At 25.0% G+C, this 20460-nt stretch overlaps 3 protein-coding genes across 6 annotated transcripts; 2 read left to right on the forward strand and 1 right to left on the reverse strand.

The window, feature by feature from the left end:
• The first annotated feature begins 170 nt into the window (after positions 1-170).
• LOC122710500 (hemocyte protein-glutamine gamma-glutamyltransferase-like) lies at positions 171-7562 on the forward strand. 2 transcript variants are annotated; one of them, XM_043928399.1, is made up of 9 exons: positions 171-387; positions 1033-1107; positions 2206-2697; positions 3263-3489; positions 3749-4350; positions 4784-4881; positions 5540-5830; positions 6265-6425; positions 6770-7562. In XM_043928399.1, exons 3-9 carry the CDS (start codon positions 2223-2225, stop codon positions 7055-7057), a joined length of 2142 nt encoding a protein of 713 aa, XP_043784334.1. In that variant the 5' UTR covers positions 171-387; positions 1033-1107; positions 2206-2222; the 3' UTR covers positions 7058-7562. The 2 variants fall into 2 exon arrangements, with proteins under 2 accessions (XP_043784334.1, XP_043784333.1); XM_043928398.1 differs by lacking the exon at positions 1033-1107 and having other exon boundaries at positions 172-387; positions 6770-7561.
• LOC122710493 (protein PF14_0175-like) lies at positions 6415-18474 on the reverse strand. Of its 3 annotated transcripts, XM_043928383.1 has the most exons (8): positions 18336-18474; positions 13106-15650; positions 12576-12706; positions 12415-12473; positions 12157-12335; positions 11548-11982; positions 8011-10925; positions 6415-6566 (listed from the first exon to the last, which is right to left on the reverse strand). In XM_043928383.1, the coding sequence occupies exons 2-8, from the start codon at positions 15595-15597 to the stop codon at positions 6547-6549; spliced, it is 6231 nt and encodes a 2076-aa protein (XP_043784318.1). In that variant the 5' UTR covers positions 15598-15650; positions 18336-18474; the 3' UTR covers positions 6415-6546. The 3 variants fall into 3 exon arrangements, with proteins under 3 accessions (XP_043784318.1, XP_043784316.1, XP_043784317.1); XM_043928381.1 differs by lacking the exon at positions 6415-6566 and having other exon boundaries at positions 7682-10925; XM_043928382.1 differs by lacking the exons at positions 6415-6566; positions 18336-18474 and adding an exon at positions 17670-17794 and having other exon boundaries at positions 7682-10925.
• On the forward strand, positions 18394-20332 carry LOC122710509. The gene is made up of 3 exons (XM_043928414.1): positions 18394-18529; positions 18614-18829; positions 19198-20332. Exons 2-3 carry the CDS (start codon positions 18622-18624, stop codon positions 20217-20219), a joined length of 1230 nt encoding a protein of 409 aa, XP_043784349.1. The 5' UTR covers positions 18394-18529; positions 18614-18621; the 3' UTR covers positions 20220-20332.
• Positions 20333-20460: the final 128 nt, after the last annotated feature.

Raw genomic sequence — 20460 nt, forward strand, 5'->3', positions numbered from 1 at the left:
ATATGTAACTATAATTTTTATGAAATTATTTTTTTATTTAGATAATGATGAAACTAGAATTATATATCATAACATAACATAGAATTATAATGTTATAGTATCTATTTTTAGTTTAGTATATTTAAGAAATATATTTCAATATTAATTTTTGATAAATTTTACTATAAGAGAATTGTAAATCGATAGCGCATGCCAAAAATTGAAAGCTGATGCACGTGCTATTTGCACGTGCTGTAGTGGGGATTGCAGTTGGTTTGAAGGAAGCTGCCTTGTATAAAAAGACAGCAACATACTGTGAGTCTCAGTATCGTGCAAGATTGTTAATCGTGATTTGAAATTTGTCGCTTCTGATATAAAAATAACAACTTTAATTTTTTGATCGAATTTGTAAGTTTGACATAATTACATTTTTTAATTACATTTTTTCCTATTCTATATCAATAATTATTCTTTGCTTTATAATTTTTGTAATTTCTTTATAAAATTATTATATTGATTTTTATAATTTTTGTTTATTTTATTTTTGTTTTATTCATTTTATTTTAATATGTTCTTAATACACTTAAGAACATATACATATATTACTAAAAAAAAAATTGTTTTCTAAGTATGGTATTATTTAAATATTGTTAAAAAATTAATATATATTAAGTGATAAAAATATTAAATAATGAAAATTGAGAAATAAAATAATTATGTTAAAAAACAAATATATAAAAAAATAAAATCAAAAATTAAATTTTTAATAAATAAAAAAAAAGAAAGTTTTTTTTTACATCTTTTTTACATCTTTAGATTTTAAATTTTCATAATTATTTTTAAAAAATAAGTAATATTAAAATGATATGAATTTTAAATTTACTCTAATTATCTAAAAATATTACTTATATAAAGATAATTTTATATCTACGAGATATTGTAAAGTTTGTATATAATGAAGTTTATCACATTTATTTTTTAATAATATTCGAGACAAGAAATTTTATTAAAAAGATCGGTGAATCATTTTTGAGAGTTACTGATTTTATTCAGGAATAAAACATTCGTTTACAAGGCAACTCACATTCTGGGATTGATTCCGGATATTTACAATTGGATGAATCAAAGGTAAATCTCGCTGCCTTGCAATCCAAAATGTGTCTGGTATTTAAGAGAACTGTTCATCATATTTAAAGTTTCGACATCGTTTTGTTCTTGGAAAACTGCAGTTAGTCTTTAGTTAAAGTGTCTGTCAGACTCTATTTTGATCTGAATAATGAATAAAATTATATTTAAATTTCGAATAAAATAAAATTTCGATGAATATCGAAATATTTAATAAAACCAATTTTAATTTTAATATTTTTCCTTCATTTAATTTATATATATTTATTAAATCATGTTTCATTGATCTTTCTTGTGAAAATAAAATCGATTTCATTTGTAAATAAAAAAAGAAATATTAATATAAAATTATATATATTTGTAAATGTAAATTCTTGAGGAATTAAACATTTATGGCATGTGTCATTTTTTTTAAATCAGAAGTGGCGTTAGTATATCAGTGAAATTTTTTCTTGTGCCTTTATAAAACCAATTGCCATTGTTGTTTTCTCACGTTCCAGTTATTAGACTTCAAAAAAATTTATCGTAAAGAATGATTCCTGTATTTACTATATACAATTTTAATAAAATTGTGACATAAATGAAAGTGATATTTGTCTTTCGTACTATATGTATGAATGAGAACATAGCTATTTCTAGTGACTATATTAATATACGATTATCCGCAACAATGAATAACTGTTTTTATCAATTATATATTTTTTCTTAAAACGAAATGAATCATTTTATTTTGTAAATTGTTGACTGTACGCAAGAATTTAAAATTCAAATAATCTAAGAAAAAGGAGATATTAAAATAAAATAAAAATTCACTGTTTTAAAACTATTGAAATTAATTATTGGCAAGGAAATTCAACAAAATATTAATATATGCAAATTAATGATGTAATCCATTTGGGAATTTTTATGTAGTAAATTAATATTTATACATATAGTGCTTTAAATCTTATATCTAGATTCATTTTTAAAATTATTTAAAATAAGAACATTCAAAATTATAAGAATTATCATACAATATTCATTTCTAATATATCATAAATAAAAAAATAAATTCTATTATCAATATTATCTACTTACATACTTCAACAATCTCTTTCACAGATACCAAAGTCAACAAAATGTCATGGGAAGAGCCATTGGTCGTCGAGATGGTGTATCTTTACGAAAAAGAAAATGCAAAATTACATCATACCATCAATTACGAATTAGTACATCTCGATCCTCCAGCCGCTGTCCTCAGACGAGGACAATCTTTCCACATCGCCTTGAGATTCAATCGAGAATATATAGATGAAATAGACATCGTTAGATTACTGTTCAGTTTTGGACCAAATCCGAACGTTCTTAGAGGAACTAGAGGAGTGAACACTATCACCAATAGAGACAGTTATCTGACAGATTTAGAGGCATGGGGTGTGCGTTTGATGGGTGTTAGTGGCGTGGATTTATCAGCGGAAGTAAGAAGTCCTGTAGACAGTCCCGTTGGCATGTGGCAGTTAAACATAGAGACCACTATCGTGGGGAGCAAGAGATCTCCAAATACCTATAATTATGACAAGGATATTTATTTGCTATTTAATCCCTGGTTGAAAGGTAGATATTGTATTTTAAACAGTTTATGGAATATTATTAATTGAAATGTTGTCGTGTAAGCATTGATTCAAATGATGAGTTTTAATTAATTCTTTTACGCGATATTAAAATACCATTGCAACATTATGTGAAAAAACATTGAACTTTTAAACCTCTGTCACTTGAATCAATGTTTGCATCGCAATGTGCTTCAATGTAATATTTAGCGAGAATAAATTTTATGCAATTTTTTTCATATGTGTTTGACTGGAAGAATCATCGAATTTTAGCATTTTTATAAAACATTGAAAACAAATATATTAATATATCTAAAACATAAAAAGATGAAGAAAAAAATATCTATTTATATTTAAAATGATATGAAGTTAATGAACAATTTACTATCAAAGTTATATCATTTCATTGAAATGAAATTTTACCTTTTTATGAACACAGTGTAATAAAATTTTATTCTATCTTTAACAAATTTAAACTTTTCTGATAGAAATATCAGTTATATCTTCTACATATAATAATTATGTATTATATATTTATTTGTTGCAATATTATATGTTCTTATTTTTAGAGGATTTAGTTTACATGGAGGATGAACAACTTCTGGATGAATATATTCTGAATGATGTTGGAAAAATTTGGGTCGGAGCGTGGGGAAGTGCACGCGGTAGAGAATGGATATTCGGTCAATTCGATGCATATGTGCTTAAAGCTTGTCAATTACTATTAGAAAGATCTGGCATCAAAGCTAATTCCAGAGGAGATCCGATTCAAATGTGTAGAGCTATTTCGAGAATCGTAAGTTTGATTGTTATTAAATCATTCCTAAAAAAAAAAAAAAAATGAAAATAATCGAAATAATAAAAAAAAATCGAATAATTTTTAATAAATTTGTAAACAAATTATAAGTTATTTTATCCATTATTTTTTATATTCAGTCATTATTTTCTATTATTTGACATTATTCACGAAAATTTTAATCTTTCTCGAGATTCGAATTATTTCTTGAATTTACTTTCCATTTCCTCTAATCTAATACAAAATCTAACATCCACAGGTAAACTCCAACGATGACAAAGGAGTGGTGACTGGTCGATGGGATGGCGATTATCAAGATGGTACTGCGCCGGCTGCTTGGACCGGAAGTGTACCAATTCTCGAGCAGTTCCTAGAAACAGGAGAATCCGTCAAATACGGTCAATGTTGGGTATTTGCCGGTGTCGTGACCACTGTTTGTCGTGCTCTAGGGATGCCATCGAGAGTGGTTTCAAACTTGGTATCGGCTCACGATGCGAACGCCTCGCTCTCTGTCGATCGTTATTACAGCAAGAACAACGAAGAACTCGAATACGATCCGAACAATCTTGAAGGCGAAGACTCCATTTGGAATTATCACGTTTGGAACGATGTCTGGATGGCTAGGCCTGATTTGCCTAAAGGATATGGTGGTTGGCAAGCGATCGATTCAACGCCCCAAGAACCTTCGGAGGGTGTTTACCAGTGTGGACCAGCTTCGGTTGAAGCAATTAAACAAGGGGTTGTCGGATATAATTACGATGTGACGTTTATGCTGGCTTCCGTAAATGCTGATCTTATGAGGTGGATAGAGGATCCTGACAGCGAAATGGGATTCAGGAAGATCGACTGTAATAAGTATCAGTGAGTTTTTTTAAATAATTTTAACATATAATTGAAAGAATAATATAAAATAATGAAAGAAGAATATTTCAAATGTTTTGAAAATAAAAAATGAAATTAATGATAAATTAGTAAAAAGAAAATACTAAAACATGGAATATTTTTATAATTAATTTGAGAAGTGCTTCTCATTCTATTAATCTCTACTAATCATTCTACTAATCTCATTCTACTAGTTTCGATTTCCTTTTTGAATCATCAATTCGTTTAAATTTGCAATCATGGTAATTTTAATCTTAATGACGTTAAGAATATGATCAAGAGAGATCAATTAAAGAGAGCACAAAGTATGCAAAATTGAATTGACACCTGGATTCACATTCTCAATATCTCTCAATTTAAAATTTGATTCTAAATTGAAGAAAATTTAAATGATTTTTTCTTTGTTTTATAGTATTGGTCGAATGATTTTGACAAAAGCTCCTTGGGTCTATGATCCCAATGGAGACAGAGATAGAGAAGATATAACATCTTTATATAAAGCAAAAGAAGGTAAATATAAATCGTATAAAGACAAATATTAAATGTACATCAATATTTAAATATTATAAATTGTGTACAAAATGTATTACAAACATTTCTTTTTATTTTTAAATTTATTCTTTGTTAGATTTTTTTCTAGATTCAATTTTTTTATTTTATTTATTTATTTTTGATCTATCAATAAATAAATATATATAATAAATAAATATTTTGATCTTTCTATTCATAGTAAATATAATATAATAATAGTTTCCTTTGTAAAAAAAATATATTGAATAAGTTGAAAATATAATCAGATAATATGAAATGTGATAAAAGGCAATAAATAATAGAAATAAATATACATACTTACATATACTTCTAAATGATTTTGATTTAAAAATTAATTATTATCATCAATTTTCAAGATTATTATTTCTATTTAAACTTACAAGCTCATTGAACTATTTTAACTCTTCTAATTAAACTTATTGAATTTTAGACTTAATAAAATTTCAAGATTGATTTAAGTATTGTTTTTTTCAGTATTATCAATGTTATTAACAATTTAATTAAAATTAGAAACATTAAGTATCTTTTCTTCATAAAGCTTTTTCTTTATTCGATTATATCTTCGAATCTTTCATTGTTTCTCGTTATTAATATTAATTTAATATTTGTTGTTTAGGAACGGAATTGGAGCGATTAACATTGTACAGAGCCGTACGCAGTACGGAACTGGCCAAAAGATTTTATTCCTTGCCCTCACCAGCTAAAGAAGATGTTGAATTTGATCTTGTGGATATTGAGCGAGTGAATATCGGCCAACCATTTGCAGTAATAGTGAATATAAAGAATAAATCGAACGAGAAACGTACTATTCAAGCTATTTTATCCGCCGGTAGCGTATATTATAAGGGAATCAAGGCACATCTGGTAAAGAGAGCATCCGGTGATTTCGTTCTTGAACCATATGCCAGTGAGTTTAACAATTTTTTTATTTTTACGAAATTTAAAGTCATTCTGTATATTGCATACGCAAAAAATTGTCTTTTCTTTTTAAATCTTTTTAAATCAAAGTATATGCAATTTTGGATAGGTCTTACTCAAATATACATTATTCCTGCATTTAGTGAATCATTAAATTATTTCTGACAGTATTCTATTAGAATCAAATGTCCAATAATAATTTATACTTCAAATATTATATATTATATATTAATACATATATATAATTCGAAGATATTGTTATGCATTTTATTTGAATTTATACTCCTTATGTGATTTCGATTCAAATATTCGATTCAAAACAGTTATAATTTATATTTCTAAATCAATATTATACATTTGCATGTAACTTTCTACGTATGATCCATATGTGATTCATTTTAATCACGTCTAATTTCTTCTTAGGCGAACAGTTAAGACTCACGATAACGGTTGATGATTATTTGGACAAACTAGTGGAATATTGTAATATGAAATTGTATTCCATTGCCACAGTGGTCGAAACCAAACAAACATGGGCTGATGAAGATGATTTTCAAGTCTTGAAACCAAATATTGTAGTCAAGGTAAACCATCCGTAAAATATAATTAATCGTATGAAGATAACGTACTTGTCAAACATTTTCAAATATTTCTTATTTTCTTCTTTTTACCATTGTAATGTTTTATCACACAATTATATGTAAATTATTTCTTTTTTTTCGTTTCTGAAAAAAACAATTTAAATTAAAATTCTAATTTATCGAGATTCTTAATTAATCAAGATCACTGATAATCACAATCTAATTAATCGAATTCTTCTTTTATATTTTTTGAAATTTATTTTACTCAGAATTAATATAGATATATTATTATATAATATATCTTATAAATTTTCATTTCTAATTTCTAATCGATCAATATTTTTCAGATCGATGGAGAACCTACAGTAGGAAAACCATCAATTATCAGTCTTAGATTCAAAAATCCTTTGCAAAGGGTATTAACAGATTGTAAATTCAATTATGCTGGTCCAGGATTAACAAGAAACAAGACACTAGCATTCAGAGATGTTGATCCTGAAGAGGACGTCTATGTAGAACATCAATTGATTCCTCAAAAATCTGGATCGCAAAAGATCATTGCCACTTTCACTTCGAAAGAGCTAGTAGATGTTACAGGATCCGCTGTCATTGATGTTCTTGATATGGATGAATAAAATTCTTCAAATTTGAATGATATCAATCTCATTTTCATCTTCGATTAATAAATATCTTATAAATTGATATCTTTAAGTATCACGCGTTCCATTAAATATTACTATGATTATAGAAATGCATAGTCCTTTTTTTGAGATAAATATAAGTTGATGGCTATAAAAATATTTTAAGATATCGAAGATACATTGCTGGAATGGATTACATAATCAAAATGTTAAGATCCTATATGAGGATATCAGATTATATAATGGAAGAAAATAGCATGGAATTAAATATATACAATATTCGTCATGTACATTAATTTTTTCAGTAAGTTTGTTCTTTAATGTTTAAATATTATAATATTTTTTTTAAAGAACAAGATTACGAAGGAAATTAATGTAAATATTTGTGTTTTTAATCGTGAGATGAGATTAAGTTTTATAATTTGTTATTTTATACACGTGATATATATTGTGCATTTAAAAAATGATTTATAATATATCATTTTGCATGTCTTATGATACATATCAATAAAAATAATATCTAGATATTAAATGTTTATGTATATTCCAATTTATGTAGTTATATTTAGATATCTTATTTAAATAAACATCATATAATATTGGTTAAATATTTTTAATTTAATTTTTTAATTAACAAAATCATTTTGGTTAAATCTTTAGACTTCAACAATAAACTAAATATACAAAATACAAATCTATCACAAAATTCATAAAATAACAGAATAAAGAAGGAATGACATGCATTCAAAAACAAATACAAAATAAAAAGAACATTAACAATACACAACAAATTCGATAATATGAAGGAAACAATGTAAACGTAAAATAATAAAATGCACAAAGACATTACACAAATCACAAGAAAATGTCACAAGTGATCGTAAAGTTTAAACACCAGAAAACGAAAATACATAGCATACTATAAATCAAAACTAATAAATTCTCACTCGAAAACATCCTGAATTCTTTTTTTCTTTTCAAAGATTCTGTTCTTATATCTTCATGCGATTTTGTTTTGCACATACTATTATTCGAAATTTTCTGAACACATTCGATTCTCTCGAATTCTATATCACCGGTTTTATTCACTAAAAACTCCATTAAAGATCTTATATCTTTCAATGCAATACTGTTGAATGATTTTTTCGGATTTTCTAAATCGTTTTTAAAATTTTCGTCGGAAAAAATATTTAATGATGATATTTTAACAGATTTAAAACTCGTGTTTTTAGTCACAAGATTGTTGGTCGATTCTTCCGAATTTCTCAAGTCGATGTTTTCAAAATTCATTTCATTGGAAAAAATATCTGATGACGATATTTTCACAGATCTAAAACTATTATTCTCGGATTCACTGTGACTATCGAAAGATGTTTCGCTTAATGGTGACGTAATTTCCGTTTGCTTGAGATTCTTAAATAATTCGATGATGCCATTTCTCTTATCGTTTTTCTTTTGCATAATGATGTTTGCCACACTGTTACTTCTTAATATGCTCTTCGATCCACTTTCACTCGATTTATAAATTTCATTAATTTTTTTCCTATGTTTTGATTCTTTTTTCAATTTTCTCGCATTCTCTCTTAACTTCCGTTTGTAGATACGTATAGATCGGTATATATTTCGTGCTCTAATGGCGGCAACTTGAAAAGCTACCACTATTCCACTTGAAATAACTTTAACAACAGATTGATTTTCATCTTCTTTTTCTTTTTTAATCTTATTATTATCAAAAATACAATTTTTAGAAGATCCAGCGGATGTTAATGACTCTTCTGATTCGTTGAAAAATAATTCATCTTTCTTATAATCTGATAAAGATTCGTCACACTCTTCGTGTATCTGATCCAATAATTGTTGAAACATTTGAGAACATTCTTTAGATGAATTTTTATCACTTTTAATCACTTTTATATTCTCAGTAGATTCTATATTGGTTGATTTTAACTCTTCAATTAGCTTTGTAGAAATATTTTTAAAGTTTTCTTTACAATCATTCTTCGAAAAATCATTATTATTTTCATGAAGTTCTATTTTTAAATCTTCTTTGTTAAGATCGTTTTCATTTTTAGAATTTACAAATTTGACAATATAAGAAAATTCTTCCGTCTCTGTTGAATTATCAATAACCGGAAATAAATCCATCATTGAAAACGCATTTTTTTGTTCGCGTTCCGTTTGCGTTTCCATTGCTTGTAATTTCATCATCGCTAAGTTATTTTCAAGAATAGTCTGTAAACTTTTAGATGTTTTACAAAAAACACTAGTCTGAGAATAAGCATTGTTGTTATCCTTAAGTGTATCTGTTGCAACATCTTTCATTGTTTTTAACAAAGATAGCAAAGAAATCTCATTTAAAATTTTTTTATCCTCGATAATATTGTCGTCCATCTTTTCGATATCTTTTGCTAATTTCTCCTCTAAATTGTTTTCTTTCTTCAAATTTGCTTTAAAATGGCAATTATGTTCGATATCTTTTGTTTCTATCGAAGATAACAAAGAAATCTCATTTAAAACTTTTTTATTCTGAACAATATTGTCGTCAATCTTTTCGATATTTTTTTCTAACATCTCTGAATTGTTTTCCTTTTTCAAACTTGTTTTAAAATGGTAATTATATTCGTTATCTTTTATTTCTAACGAAGGTAGAAAAGAAATCTCATTTAAAACTTTTTTATCTTCAACAATATTGTCGTTAATCTTTTTAATATCGTTTTCTAACATCTCCTGTGAATTATTTTCTTTTTTCAAATCTGTTTTAAAATGGCAATTATATTCAATGCTTGAAGGTACATCTGCAAAGCTGATAGACTTCTTTTTCAAACCTTTACACATTCTTTGCTTGTTTTTTAGATATTTTTCGGCTTTATTCACCAGATTAACATCGATACCCTGATTACAAAGAAATTCTTTTAACATAACCAATGACATTGTATGAGAACCCACTTTTGTTTTCTCTTTTACATTTGCTTTCTCTTTAACATAACTCGGTTTATTAATAAGAATATTCGTATCTGAAGTATCACATTTTTCTTGTTTTTCGTTACAATCGAGAATACAAATTTGAGAAACATTATTTTCCTTAAAATTTTCATTTTCCTTTATTTTGTCATGCGAAACAACTGGTGAAAGATTAGAAGTTGGGCATGTTTCATATAATTTCGAAACTTCTAATTTATCAATATCAACTGAAGATGAAGTAAAATTTACAACACAATTTGCATTATTTTCAGAGGCAAAATTCGATTTAATTTTTGGTTGAAAATTTCCATTTAGTTCAACATTTTCATTTAGTTCGACATCTTCAACATTGGTATTTGGAACTGAAATAAAATTTTTCGATATAATTGGTACCGAATAATTTTCTGGTATACTTTCTGGCATTTTAAGATTTTCTTGAAATCCTTCATTAACGTTTAATTTATTTTTTTTATATACTTCAGAATCGATATCCCTCGTAGGCTCTTCTTCATTAATTTTCATTTCCTCTTTGACTGCAATCAATTCACATGATTGTTTGAAAGAAACGGTATTCGTTTCATTATCGGAATTTTTATTTTCTTTCTTTTTCGCATCTTTAATAATCTCTTCCAAAACTTTAAGAACTTTTGAATCTTTCATGATCTTTTGATTTATCATGTCACATAAAGATTTATTTCCTTCGAGAGATTCATAAGTTTTTGATAGAGGTCTTGATATTTTTCCTCTTGTTTTCGTTCTGGGACTGATTTTCAAGCTAGTGGTACTTCTCCCTTTTATCATTTTGAAATTATCCATATTGGATACGATGTCTTTCGTTGAATGTATTTTGGAGGGCTTCTTCTTACAATCATTCGTTCCACGTTTCTGCTGCTTTTCTTCTCTAAATGAACAATTTTTGTTAATATCAAACAATTTTGTTATAATATTATACGCTCTTATTAAAAATTATAAATATAATTATATAATGTATAATATTATACAATATTATATAATATTTCATTTTTGTTTAACGAAACTTTAAAGTTTGAAGTTTAATTCAAAATATAATTCTTTAATTAGAAGAATAACATTTTTAAGATTTTTTTCATGTGATCTATTTTCTTGTTGTTTACTTGCCAATAGTCTAATTAGTTTTTTATATCTATTAAAATAATGAATTAAAATATAATAAATAGACAATAAAATATAAAAAAAAATAGACAATAAAAGATTCAAAAATTGTTAAAAGAAATAAAATAAATGGAATTTTTACAACCTTATTTAATCAGTTTAATTGATTTAAAATTCTATTCTTATTTTAATTAATTAAATTTCTTTTTTATTTTACTTAAAAATCTTAATAGTTAATTGTTTTACCAATAGTTGATAACAATTTATATTTCCTTCAATAGTATTTAAATTTTATAAAATTAAATTTCAAACTTATTTTATGGGCTATACTTATATTTTTTATAATATTCTTATTATATCTAAATTTTCATAATAACAAATTTATTGTATACTTTGCACTGTCCAAATTCGTTTTTTCTTTGATATGTAACATTGGACGAAATTTTAACATCGTCGCACTGTTGGAAGTATTAGGAAATTTTACTGCACCACCTGGTTTCCAAACAGGTTGCTGATTATTACGGTGTTTTTGGCGGGAAATCGATTGTTTGTACTGATTAGAACTTGAATTGAACATCTTTTTTGGTGGTTTTCGTTCTAAATGACGATTATCGATTATTTTTTTATCAATAATTGATTGTGTATCATCTAAATGTTTTTCTTTATCTAAACCTCGTGAATATAATGATTTTGTGAAGGTCTTAGATTTGGATTGTTTCAAAGGATTGATAGGATTTGTAACCATTGACATTTGGGTCTCGATATTACTTTCTTTTTTTACAAGCTCTAATTTCGTATTTTTTAATCGAGTCATTCCAACTTTGTATCTGAAATGTATATATTATATGTATATTTATTAAATAATAATATTTCAAGATCGATTTAATAAAAAATGTGAGCATAAGAAAAAATAAAATTATATAAAATTCAAAATTTAAAAAATAAAAAAAATTTTATCAATTTTAAATTATAATATTGTTAAAAATATATTATAAAATTACTTGGTATCATTAGAAATATTGTTTATATGACGTTTATGTCTTCCTAAATTTCTCAAGTTTTCTTTTTCCTCGTTTTCAGCCATTACTTGTTTCACCAAACATGAAATATTTTTGATTAGGTAAAATATTTCATTCGTCCAATAGTTCGAAGTTAAAATTATTTCATTCAAGAAAATTCTCTATATTCGTTACAAGTAATTATTGACGAGAAAAATATCAAGTATATATTAATAAAAATATCATCACATTTTACCATACTTTTTTATTAGTTTGATGACCTTGAAGCAATTCTAATTGCATTTGATCAATACGTTGTTCTGCAATAAAAAATATTTCATTTTTTTTTGTAAATGATTACTTTTTAAAAGTATAAATTTTAAAAAGAATAAAGTAAAAAATATCAAAGAAAATATATAAACCTTGATTTTCCAAAGTCGTTTTGTTAATTTGCATAATTTTCACCAATTCAATAACATGATGTAATAAAATATTAGTGATTTCTGTTTCAGCTTTATAACTATCGTTTGCACCATGAATATAACTCTTGCACCTATATATTATAATTTTTAAAATTGTCAAAAAATTAAAATTACCATTAAAAGTTTTCTGAGTTAATTTCCTCATGTTTTTTAATATGAATTATTTTTATATAAATAATGAAGATAAGCATATATATATATATGGTTTTTTTAAATTGTTTTTAAAAATCATATTATTTTAAAAATAAAATACATAAAATGATAAAAAAAATTGTAATACAACATTAGTTACTTTTAATATTTATAAAAAATATTTATAAAAAAAATATGTATGCTTAATATTTAAGAAAATTATAAAGATTATAAAGATAGATAAGATTATAAAAATTATAAAGATTAATTATTTTAATGTTTTAATAATTTATATTAGTGAAAAAGTAATAATTGATTGTTTTTTCTTTATTTTATACCTTGTTATAGTTTTATCCAATAATTGGAACATCATCATCGGATTTATCGATATCATTGAAACTGAAATTTGCAATTTCATTTGAAGTCGTTTTAATCGTTGCCAATCAGAAGTTAATCGTTCGTGAATCTTTATCAACATTTGACATATATTTACTTTATCGTTATTAATTTGATTTAATTGTTCTTTAGGTTTTTCTTGTTCGTTATTATTAATTTTAATTCGTGTGCTTTCTTTATGAAAATCTTGAGAATTTTCATCTTCTTTTTTATTTTTGTCAATTAATGGTTGTACATTTTCATCGCACAAATAAGTTTTATCGTCATCAATTATATTCTTATCATTATCATTTTTTTTATTTTCCCGTTTCTCAATCACTACTTTGATTTTGTTTTTTCCCGATAAATCTGTATTTGAATTTCTTCTTTTTAGTTTTAATTTTTTGTTTATTATTCTATTAATGGTTTCTCTGTCTGATGACAAGTTACTGCTTGAATCCTTAATATTATCAATTCTATTATTACGTTGCATCGATATTTTTGAAATTTCGTTTTCATTTAAGATAATAGAAGATTCACTAAACGTATTCGATTTATAAGAATCAATATTTAAATTATCTTCACCATGATTCATTTTACTATTTTCTTTATTCTTAAACATAGAATTCTCTTCTATCTTTGCAGAGTTAATATCATCAGTATACTTGTAATCGTTTGGAAAATTTATTCTTTCAATAGAATTAAGATTATCAGTTTTTATATATAATTTTTCCGTATTTTTATTATTTGGTTGTAGAAAAAAAATCCAATTATTGTCTTGATGGTTTTCTTTAGGAATTTCTTCCTTTTCAATCACTGAAATATTTTCTTTTTGCTTTTTCATTAATTCATTATCTGCTAATTCATTGGATTTTAAAAAATCAGAATCCAATAATCTTGAAGAATTTTCAATGAAAGAATCGTTGCTTTTCGTCGTTTTTGGCAATATAATTGAATCATTATTTTGGTGTTCCTCTTCTTCTATTGTAATTGTTGATATATCTTTTTTTTCCTTATTTACTATCATAATATTATTTATATATTTATTATGTTCTAAAGAATGTATGTTTTCAATAGTATTGGCACATAATTTTTGTGACTTCGAAATCTTGGTATTTTCGCAGATAGATAAATCATCTGTTCCTTTTGTGCTACATCTTTGCATATTTTCAGATGCTTCAGATTTTTTAAGACCATTTTTTCCATCCAATTTCTCCATTTTCTCGTTTGTGCACGTTTTTTCACTCACTTCGAAAATCGTAACCAAATTTACACGTGGATTAACTTCTTCCAAAGTAAGTAACGAATCTTCATTTAAATCATTTTGTTCCTTCCATTCTATTGTTTCATTTTCTATAGGATTCAATGTATGTACCATATTAATGATTCGATCTTCTTCATCTTGAGTCGATTTAATAGAAAAAGTAGTCTCTGATATATTTCGTTTAAAAGTATCAAAATTTTCGTTATTTTCATAATTTTCCTGTGTATATTTCTTCTGTAAATCTTCATTAATAAGATTATTTTTTGATGTGAAATTTTCCTGATGATGAAAACCTTCATTAAAATCATTTTCTTCTTGTATGTATTTTTTTTGTATATTTTCATCATTTTGATCATTTTCTTGTATATATTTTATTTGAAAATCTTCAATTTTGTCGATTTTGTCTATCTCTTCCATGTTCTTAACATTATAGCTTTCTTTTTTATGCTTCTTTGATTTTATTTTCGACGATGCAAACTCATTCTCCTCAACTTCACATTGCTCGTTATTTTCCTTCGAAAAAGTTCTTATCGAACTCGTTTCTCGATTTAAATCATTCTCACTGTTTATTTCCTTTTTGTAAATCTCTACCAATTCAACAGGATTATTAACAGTATTATCATCAACAATTCTATCTCCTATGTTTCGTATTCTCTTTGGGAAAATTTTATTTTTTTCTTTTTTAAGAGAAGAAGCGACACATTCTTCCTGTAGTAATGGATCAATAATATCTAATTTATCGTCAATATTCATGTTTACTTTAAAAGATTGTTTGTTACTATTACGTTTCGAAGATGTATCTTTCTTCGAAGAAGTGTCGGCTTCAGGATACTTATTATTTTTGGATTCTGTCTTCTTCAATGTAGTTTTTGAATGCACTTTGAACACAGTAGTGTTCGAAGAAACATTTTTTCCTTGCAGTGATGAAACACTTTTTGAAATCATTCGAAAATGTATTTCACGTGCCTCGTCGCTAAGTTTTTTCGCAGAAATATTATTCCGATTCATCGAATTTCTGGCATAATTTTTGTGTGAAACTTTATTATTACCACGAAATTCTTCATTGCTTTGGTAAGCCTGTTTCATCATCAATTCGTTTATTCTCAGAATTTCTTGGAGCATGTGTGCTTCGTAGGATAACGTTTCGTTATATGTGGGATTATTTTCACTTGGCATTGTGATGTTATCCATACGGGATTCATTGAGACGGTAATATTTCAAAATTGCAAAAGATGAATCAACGGCTGAAACGAAAAGAAATCAAAAAATATTTGGCACTGTAATGAACATAATTTCGAGATATGAGGGTTAATGTAAATTTTGGAATGTCAATATCACATGTACTTTCAAATGTTCTCTTTAATTAATCAAATTTCGAATTGGTAACATTTGCAGAGCGTATGTGAGCTTCATTTTCGTTCAATTTTGGATAAGTATTGATTTATATTGATAGAAAATATATATAAAATAAAAAAATAGAATAACAATTATATAAAATAGAATAACAAAACAAGAATACAACAGTATAATGATAAAAAAAGGCATTATATTCTTTAAATAAAAGTATATTCATATTTTAATCAATGAAACATATGTAGGATAAAATATGTTCTGATAATTAATTATTAATACGTAATAAAAGGAAAATCAAAGCTACGTAGTTTTTTTCTTTTCTAATCTCCGGAAGTATAGGTATTTATTATCGCAAAAAGCGGATGTAAATATCACATTATAACTATATACGATTAAAAAAAAAAAGAATAAATTATAAAATGAATTATTAAATATTATTAAAAATCAAAATTTCAGAATTTTAAAATTATTTTTAAAAAATATAAAATGCTACAGAGAAATGCTGAACATAAAAAATAAGAAAAAGAAAGTAAAGAAAAAGGAGAATTATAAATTCATTAAAAAAAATTATTCTTTACAATTATATATAGTAAATAATAAATATATTAATATAATTATATACATTGCAATATATATAATAAATATATTACAAATGTACATTATAATTCTTTATTTTATATTTTAATATTATTTTAGAAAAAGAAATGTTTTTGAAGAAAAATAAATCTATTCTCTTTATCATTAGTTTAACTTATTAATATTTAATATATCTTCTTCAATTTTTAATTAAAAAAATATTTATATACATAAGTTTTTCATCGCATTAGAAAATCTGGAGAATATTGAGAAATTTAATGGAATAATTCAGAAATTAGCAACACTAAAAAATATCGATACAAAACTAATTTTATTTTGTTTTTTATATATGCCATCTTTGATGCAATATTTTTTTACTAGGTTATGAATTAAACAAAGTTAAAGTCTTAAAATATAGAAAGAGTGCGACAACTATTTCTGGAACTGGCGAAAGCTTTCGAGGGATTTCCAAGTTGCTCCAGATTGCACTGTGCTCCAGCTTTTTTGCAATTGTATCCTGAATCAAAGGATCAGAATCGCGAAGTTAAACGTATCAATGGATTGTCTGTGTTTGTTAAAGAAATAGAACCGAAATTCGAGCACAAAGAAATTTCACAGAATAAAACTGATAAATCCAGGTATAAAAAGCTCAAATTAAATAAAAATAAAATACAAAACATAAATCTTTTGAATACATTTTGAGCAACAATTTGATTAATTTTAGAAGAAAAAAACATGTAATTAAATAATTGACAAAAAGATAGACAAATAATTCTAATATTAATAAGAAATTAAAGTATTTTAAAGAAAATAAATAAATAAATAAATAAAATAAAAATAATTATTAAAATGAAATTTATATTAATAATAAATATTAGTAATAAATAAGAAAAATATAGAATATCTTGTAACTGTACAGAATGTAATTTTTTTGAAAAAATAAATCGAAAATATAGAATAAAATTTTTTCATTTAAGACTTCATTTTCAAATAAAATAAGTTTGAAAAATTTTCAATTTATAAATTATAATTAAAATTAAATATTAATAATTAAAGTTAATTAGGTATGAATAAACTATCAATAGATGATTCCTATTCATATATAAACACAAAATGTAGAATAAAATCACTTAAATTCTTGTTTTTGATAAAATTAAATTGAATATATAAAGATTCTTATAATTGACGATATAATTTTCAAATTATTTTTTTTCGAAAACTAATTTTAAATGAAAAAATATTTTCAACTTATTTTTTTTACATAGAATCACTTTATATTATCAATTATAAAACATTCTATATATTTCAGTGAATACAAAAATTGGTGCAAATACATTTGGAGTTCCACCAAAAGGAAACGCGTTCGTTCAGGACCTATCTTCTCCAAGGAAGGAAATAAAGTTATATTTAATTTTCGACATTTCGTGAAACCCGAGAAAATCATCGACGAATACACTCGTGTCAACATTTACAACAAGTAAGATTCGATATTTTAACTGAAATATGTAAAAATTAGAAAAAGATAAAGAAAGAAAAATATTACGATAAGATTAATTCAAGCTTTTCTTTGTAATGCCGAACAAAAGCGAATGCATTAAGCGAAAAATACGTCTATGATGTTAGTACGAGAACAATGGAAATTGAAGTTTTGCAAAAATGAAGTGTTGCACGAAACGGTGATGGGTTTTTCGAAAAGACTGATTTATGGAATTTCACAGGCCGCGTTTTGTCAAAATTAACAAGAAAGAATCACCGAACTCTACGCCGAATGTTCATGAGAAACAAGTTTCATCGGATGTGAGTCTTCGTTACAAACCAAAAGAAAAGATACGAACCAAAACCGATGCTTCCGAAGAAAAGATATCTGGATGGAGGTTAAATAAAGTTAGATATGTTATATTGATTTCAGTATAATTGTTCCCAAGAATATTTTTCATTTTCAATTATATTTTTATACTGAATAAATACTGGCACCTGTCATTGTACTTTAAATAACTTACTTGGAATTATTAATACGTTGGAAAATATTGATAGCCTCTAGAAACTGTCTCAAAGAAAACAAAAAGAATCCCGAAGAGGGTTCCAGCAACACATAATTTCGTATACGAGTTCAATCCATTTGGAAATTCCATATCAATTTCTAATAATGCAACGACAACAAAAGGAGCACGAAATCCATCTAATATCGCACAAGGTGGTATACTATTTTCTATGAATATAAAATATGAATATCTTTTTAGTTTGATTAAAAATTTATATTTCACTATTGTGTTTTTAGATTTATCTATGAAACTTATAAATGATAAGCAAAGTTTCAATAATATTCAGACACAGGCAGTGTTACCAAAATTACATCCGCGTAGCGATACTATACTAGGAAATTCGGGAAAACACGAAAATGTAACTAATTATGGAAAAAATGCTAATTTACCTACTATAAAAAAACAAGAAATAAATGTTGAAGAACGATTGATTAAAAATCGTAGTGCAAGACGTAAGATCTTTACATAAATTCTTTTTGATAAACAATTTATTTTATATTTACCTTAAAATTCAATATAAAATATAATTAAAATTTAATATTTATCCTTTATTCATGATTGCATAGTATTTAAAATATTCATTATTATTATATTCATTATATTTAATATTAATTAATGACACTTAAAATTTTAAACATTTATCTTTCACTAATACATTTCATGTATTTCAATTATTTCAAAATGATTTATAAAAAATAAGATTAAAAGTATTAGATAAATCAAATATATATTTATTAACTATTTTATGAAATATATATGAAACATATTTATATATCGTTATAAAAATGTTTATAAAAATGTTTAAAAATTGATTTTTCAGACAAACATGTTAACGATATCGATCGAGAAGTTGAAAAAGTAAAATCAGATTGGCGAGCATTACGTACAGATGGCGGATGGACTCAAAATAAAAATTATAAAAATGTTCGAACGAGAAAATTATATGATACGTTAGAAAGAATGACACTTGAAATAGATAAAATTCAAAAACTCTATTTGAATCCGAAATCAAATCAATATTTGCAACGAGGCGAAATAAAATCAGAATTATCTTTTGATGAAAAAGCGGGAAAAATCAAACACATGCTCTTTTCTAAAGAAAATAAAAAAATAGTTGATGATAAAATAAACAATATACCGAATGATACTCTAAAAAATAGTTCATTAGAAGTAATTTCATCAAAAGATGTGTGCAATAAAAAAATTGAAAAAAAATCTCTTTTTTCCAATATACAAATTCAAAATACTAAAAGTGGTACAAAATTAAATAACAATTTGCGGTTGAATAAACGAAATATAGGCACAAATAGTTCAATAAATTTAAAAAAGATTAATTCTGATATTGAACAATATTTGGACAAATATATTAATGACGTAGAAAAGAATTCAGTTAGTAAAAAGGAATTGGAAATTAAAGACTTAGACGTTCCTACTGACGATATAGCAAATATGTTGAAAAAGCTAAATATAAATTCTTTCGATTTATACGATATTGACAATTCTGAAGATTTCCCACAACAGAGTTTCCTACAACAAGAAAAATTGAAAAGTATAAAGAAAGAAAATTCTATACAAACAACATTAGATCAAAAAATTGAAAGTACAAAAATAAAAGAAGTAACTACAAAAATGTTATCACCAAAAGAAGATAATAATCCTTCAACACAATATAATAATAAAATAAATAACGATAGTTCAATCCAAACTAAAAATATGTATAAAGACAATGCTTTCATAGAAATGGGTTTGCATGCATTGAATAATAACTATCCTCGAAATGCATTATGTCATGTACTTCAATCAGAATATTTGAAAAAAGACACATCCTTAAAACCTATGTAGAACTTTAAATATTGAAATATTAAAATTGAATTTATGCATACTCACATAAATTTAGAAACAAGAATGATATTATAAATAGTAAAATTATATGATAATAAATAAAAATAATAAATAAAATTAAATAGTAAAAAAGATATAGGAATAATATTTGAAAAATATTTTCAAACGATATAGAAAACATATTTTTTTCATTAAATGTAGTACAGTACATTGCTTATTTAATTATATCTTTTTATATGAA

This window comes from Apis laboriosa, unplaced genomic scaffold (assembly GCF_014066325.1).
Source record: "Apis laboriosa isolate Shangri-la unplaced genomic scaffold, ASM1406632v1 scaffold149_cov153, whole genome shotgun sequence".
NCBI lineage: Eukaryota > Metazoa > Arthropoda > Insecta > Hymenoptera > Apidae > Apis > Apis laboriosa.

What these genes read in the sequence shown, in the direction of transcription:
- LOC122710500 (XM_043928399.1), top strand. Translation starts at nt 2,223, where the DNA reads ATGTCATGGGAAGAGCCATTGGTCGTCGAGATGGTGTATCTTTACGAA. An exon ending in ATCGACTGTAATAAGTATCA is followed by an intron (nt 4,351 to 4,783) that starts GTGAGTTTTTTT and finishes TTTGTTTTATAG; the next exon opens with TATTGGTCGAATGATTTTGA. An exon ending in CGTTCTTGAACCATATGCCA is followed by an intron (nt 5,831 to 6,264) that starts GTGAGTTTAACA and finishes ATTTCTTCTTAG; the next exon opens with GCGAACAGTTAAGACTCACG.
- LOC122710493 (XM_043928381.1), bottom strand. Translation starts at nt 15,597, where the DNA reads ATGGATAACATCACAATGCCAAGTGAAAATAATCCCACATATAACGAA. An exon ending in TTGGATAAAACTATAACAAG is followed by an intron (nt 12,707 to 13,105) that starts GTATAAAATAAA and finishes TATAATATATAG; the next exon opens with GTGCAAGAGTTATATTCATG. An exon ending in AACGACTTTGGAAAATCAAG is followed by an intron (nt 12,474 to 12,575) that starts GTTTATATATTT and finishes TTTTTATTGCAG; the next exon opens with AACAACGTATTGATCAAATG.
- LOC122710509 (XM_043928414.1), top strand. Translation starts at nt 18,622, where the DNA reads ATGAAACTTATAAATGATAAGCAAAGTTTCAATAATATTCAGACACAG. An exon ending in TAAAAATCGTAGTGCAAGAC is followed by an intron (nt 18,830 to 19,197) that starts GTAAGATCTTTA and finishes TTGATTTTTCAG; the next exon opens with ACAAACATGTTAACGATATC.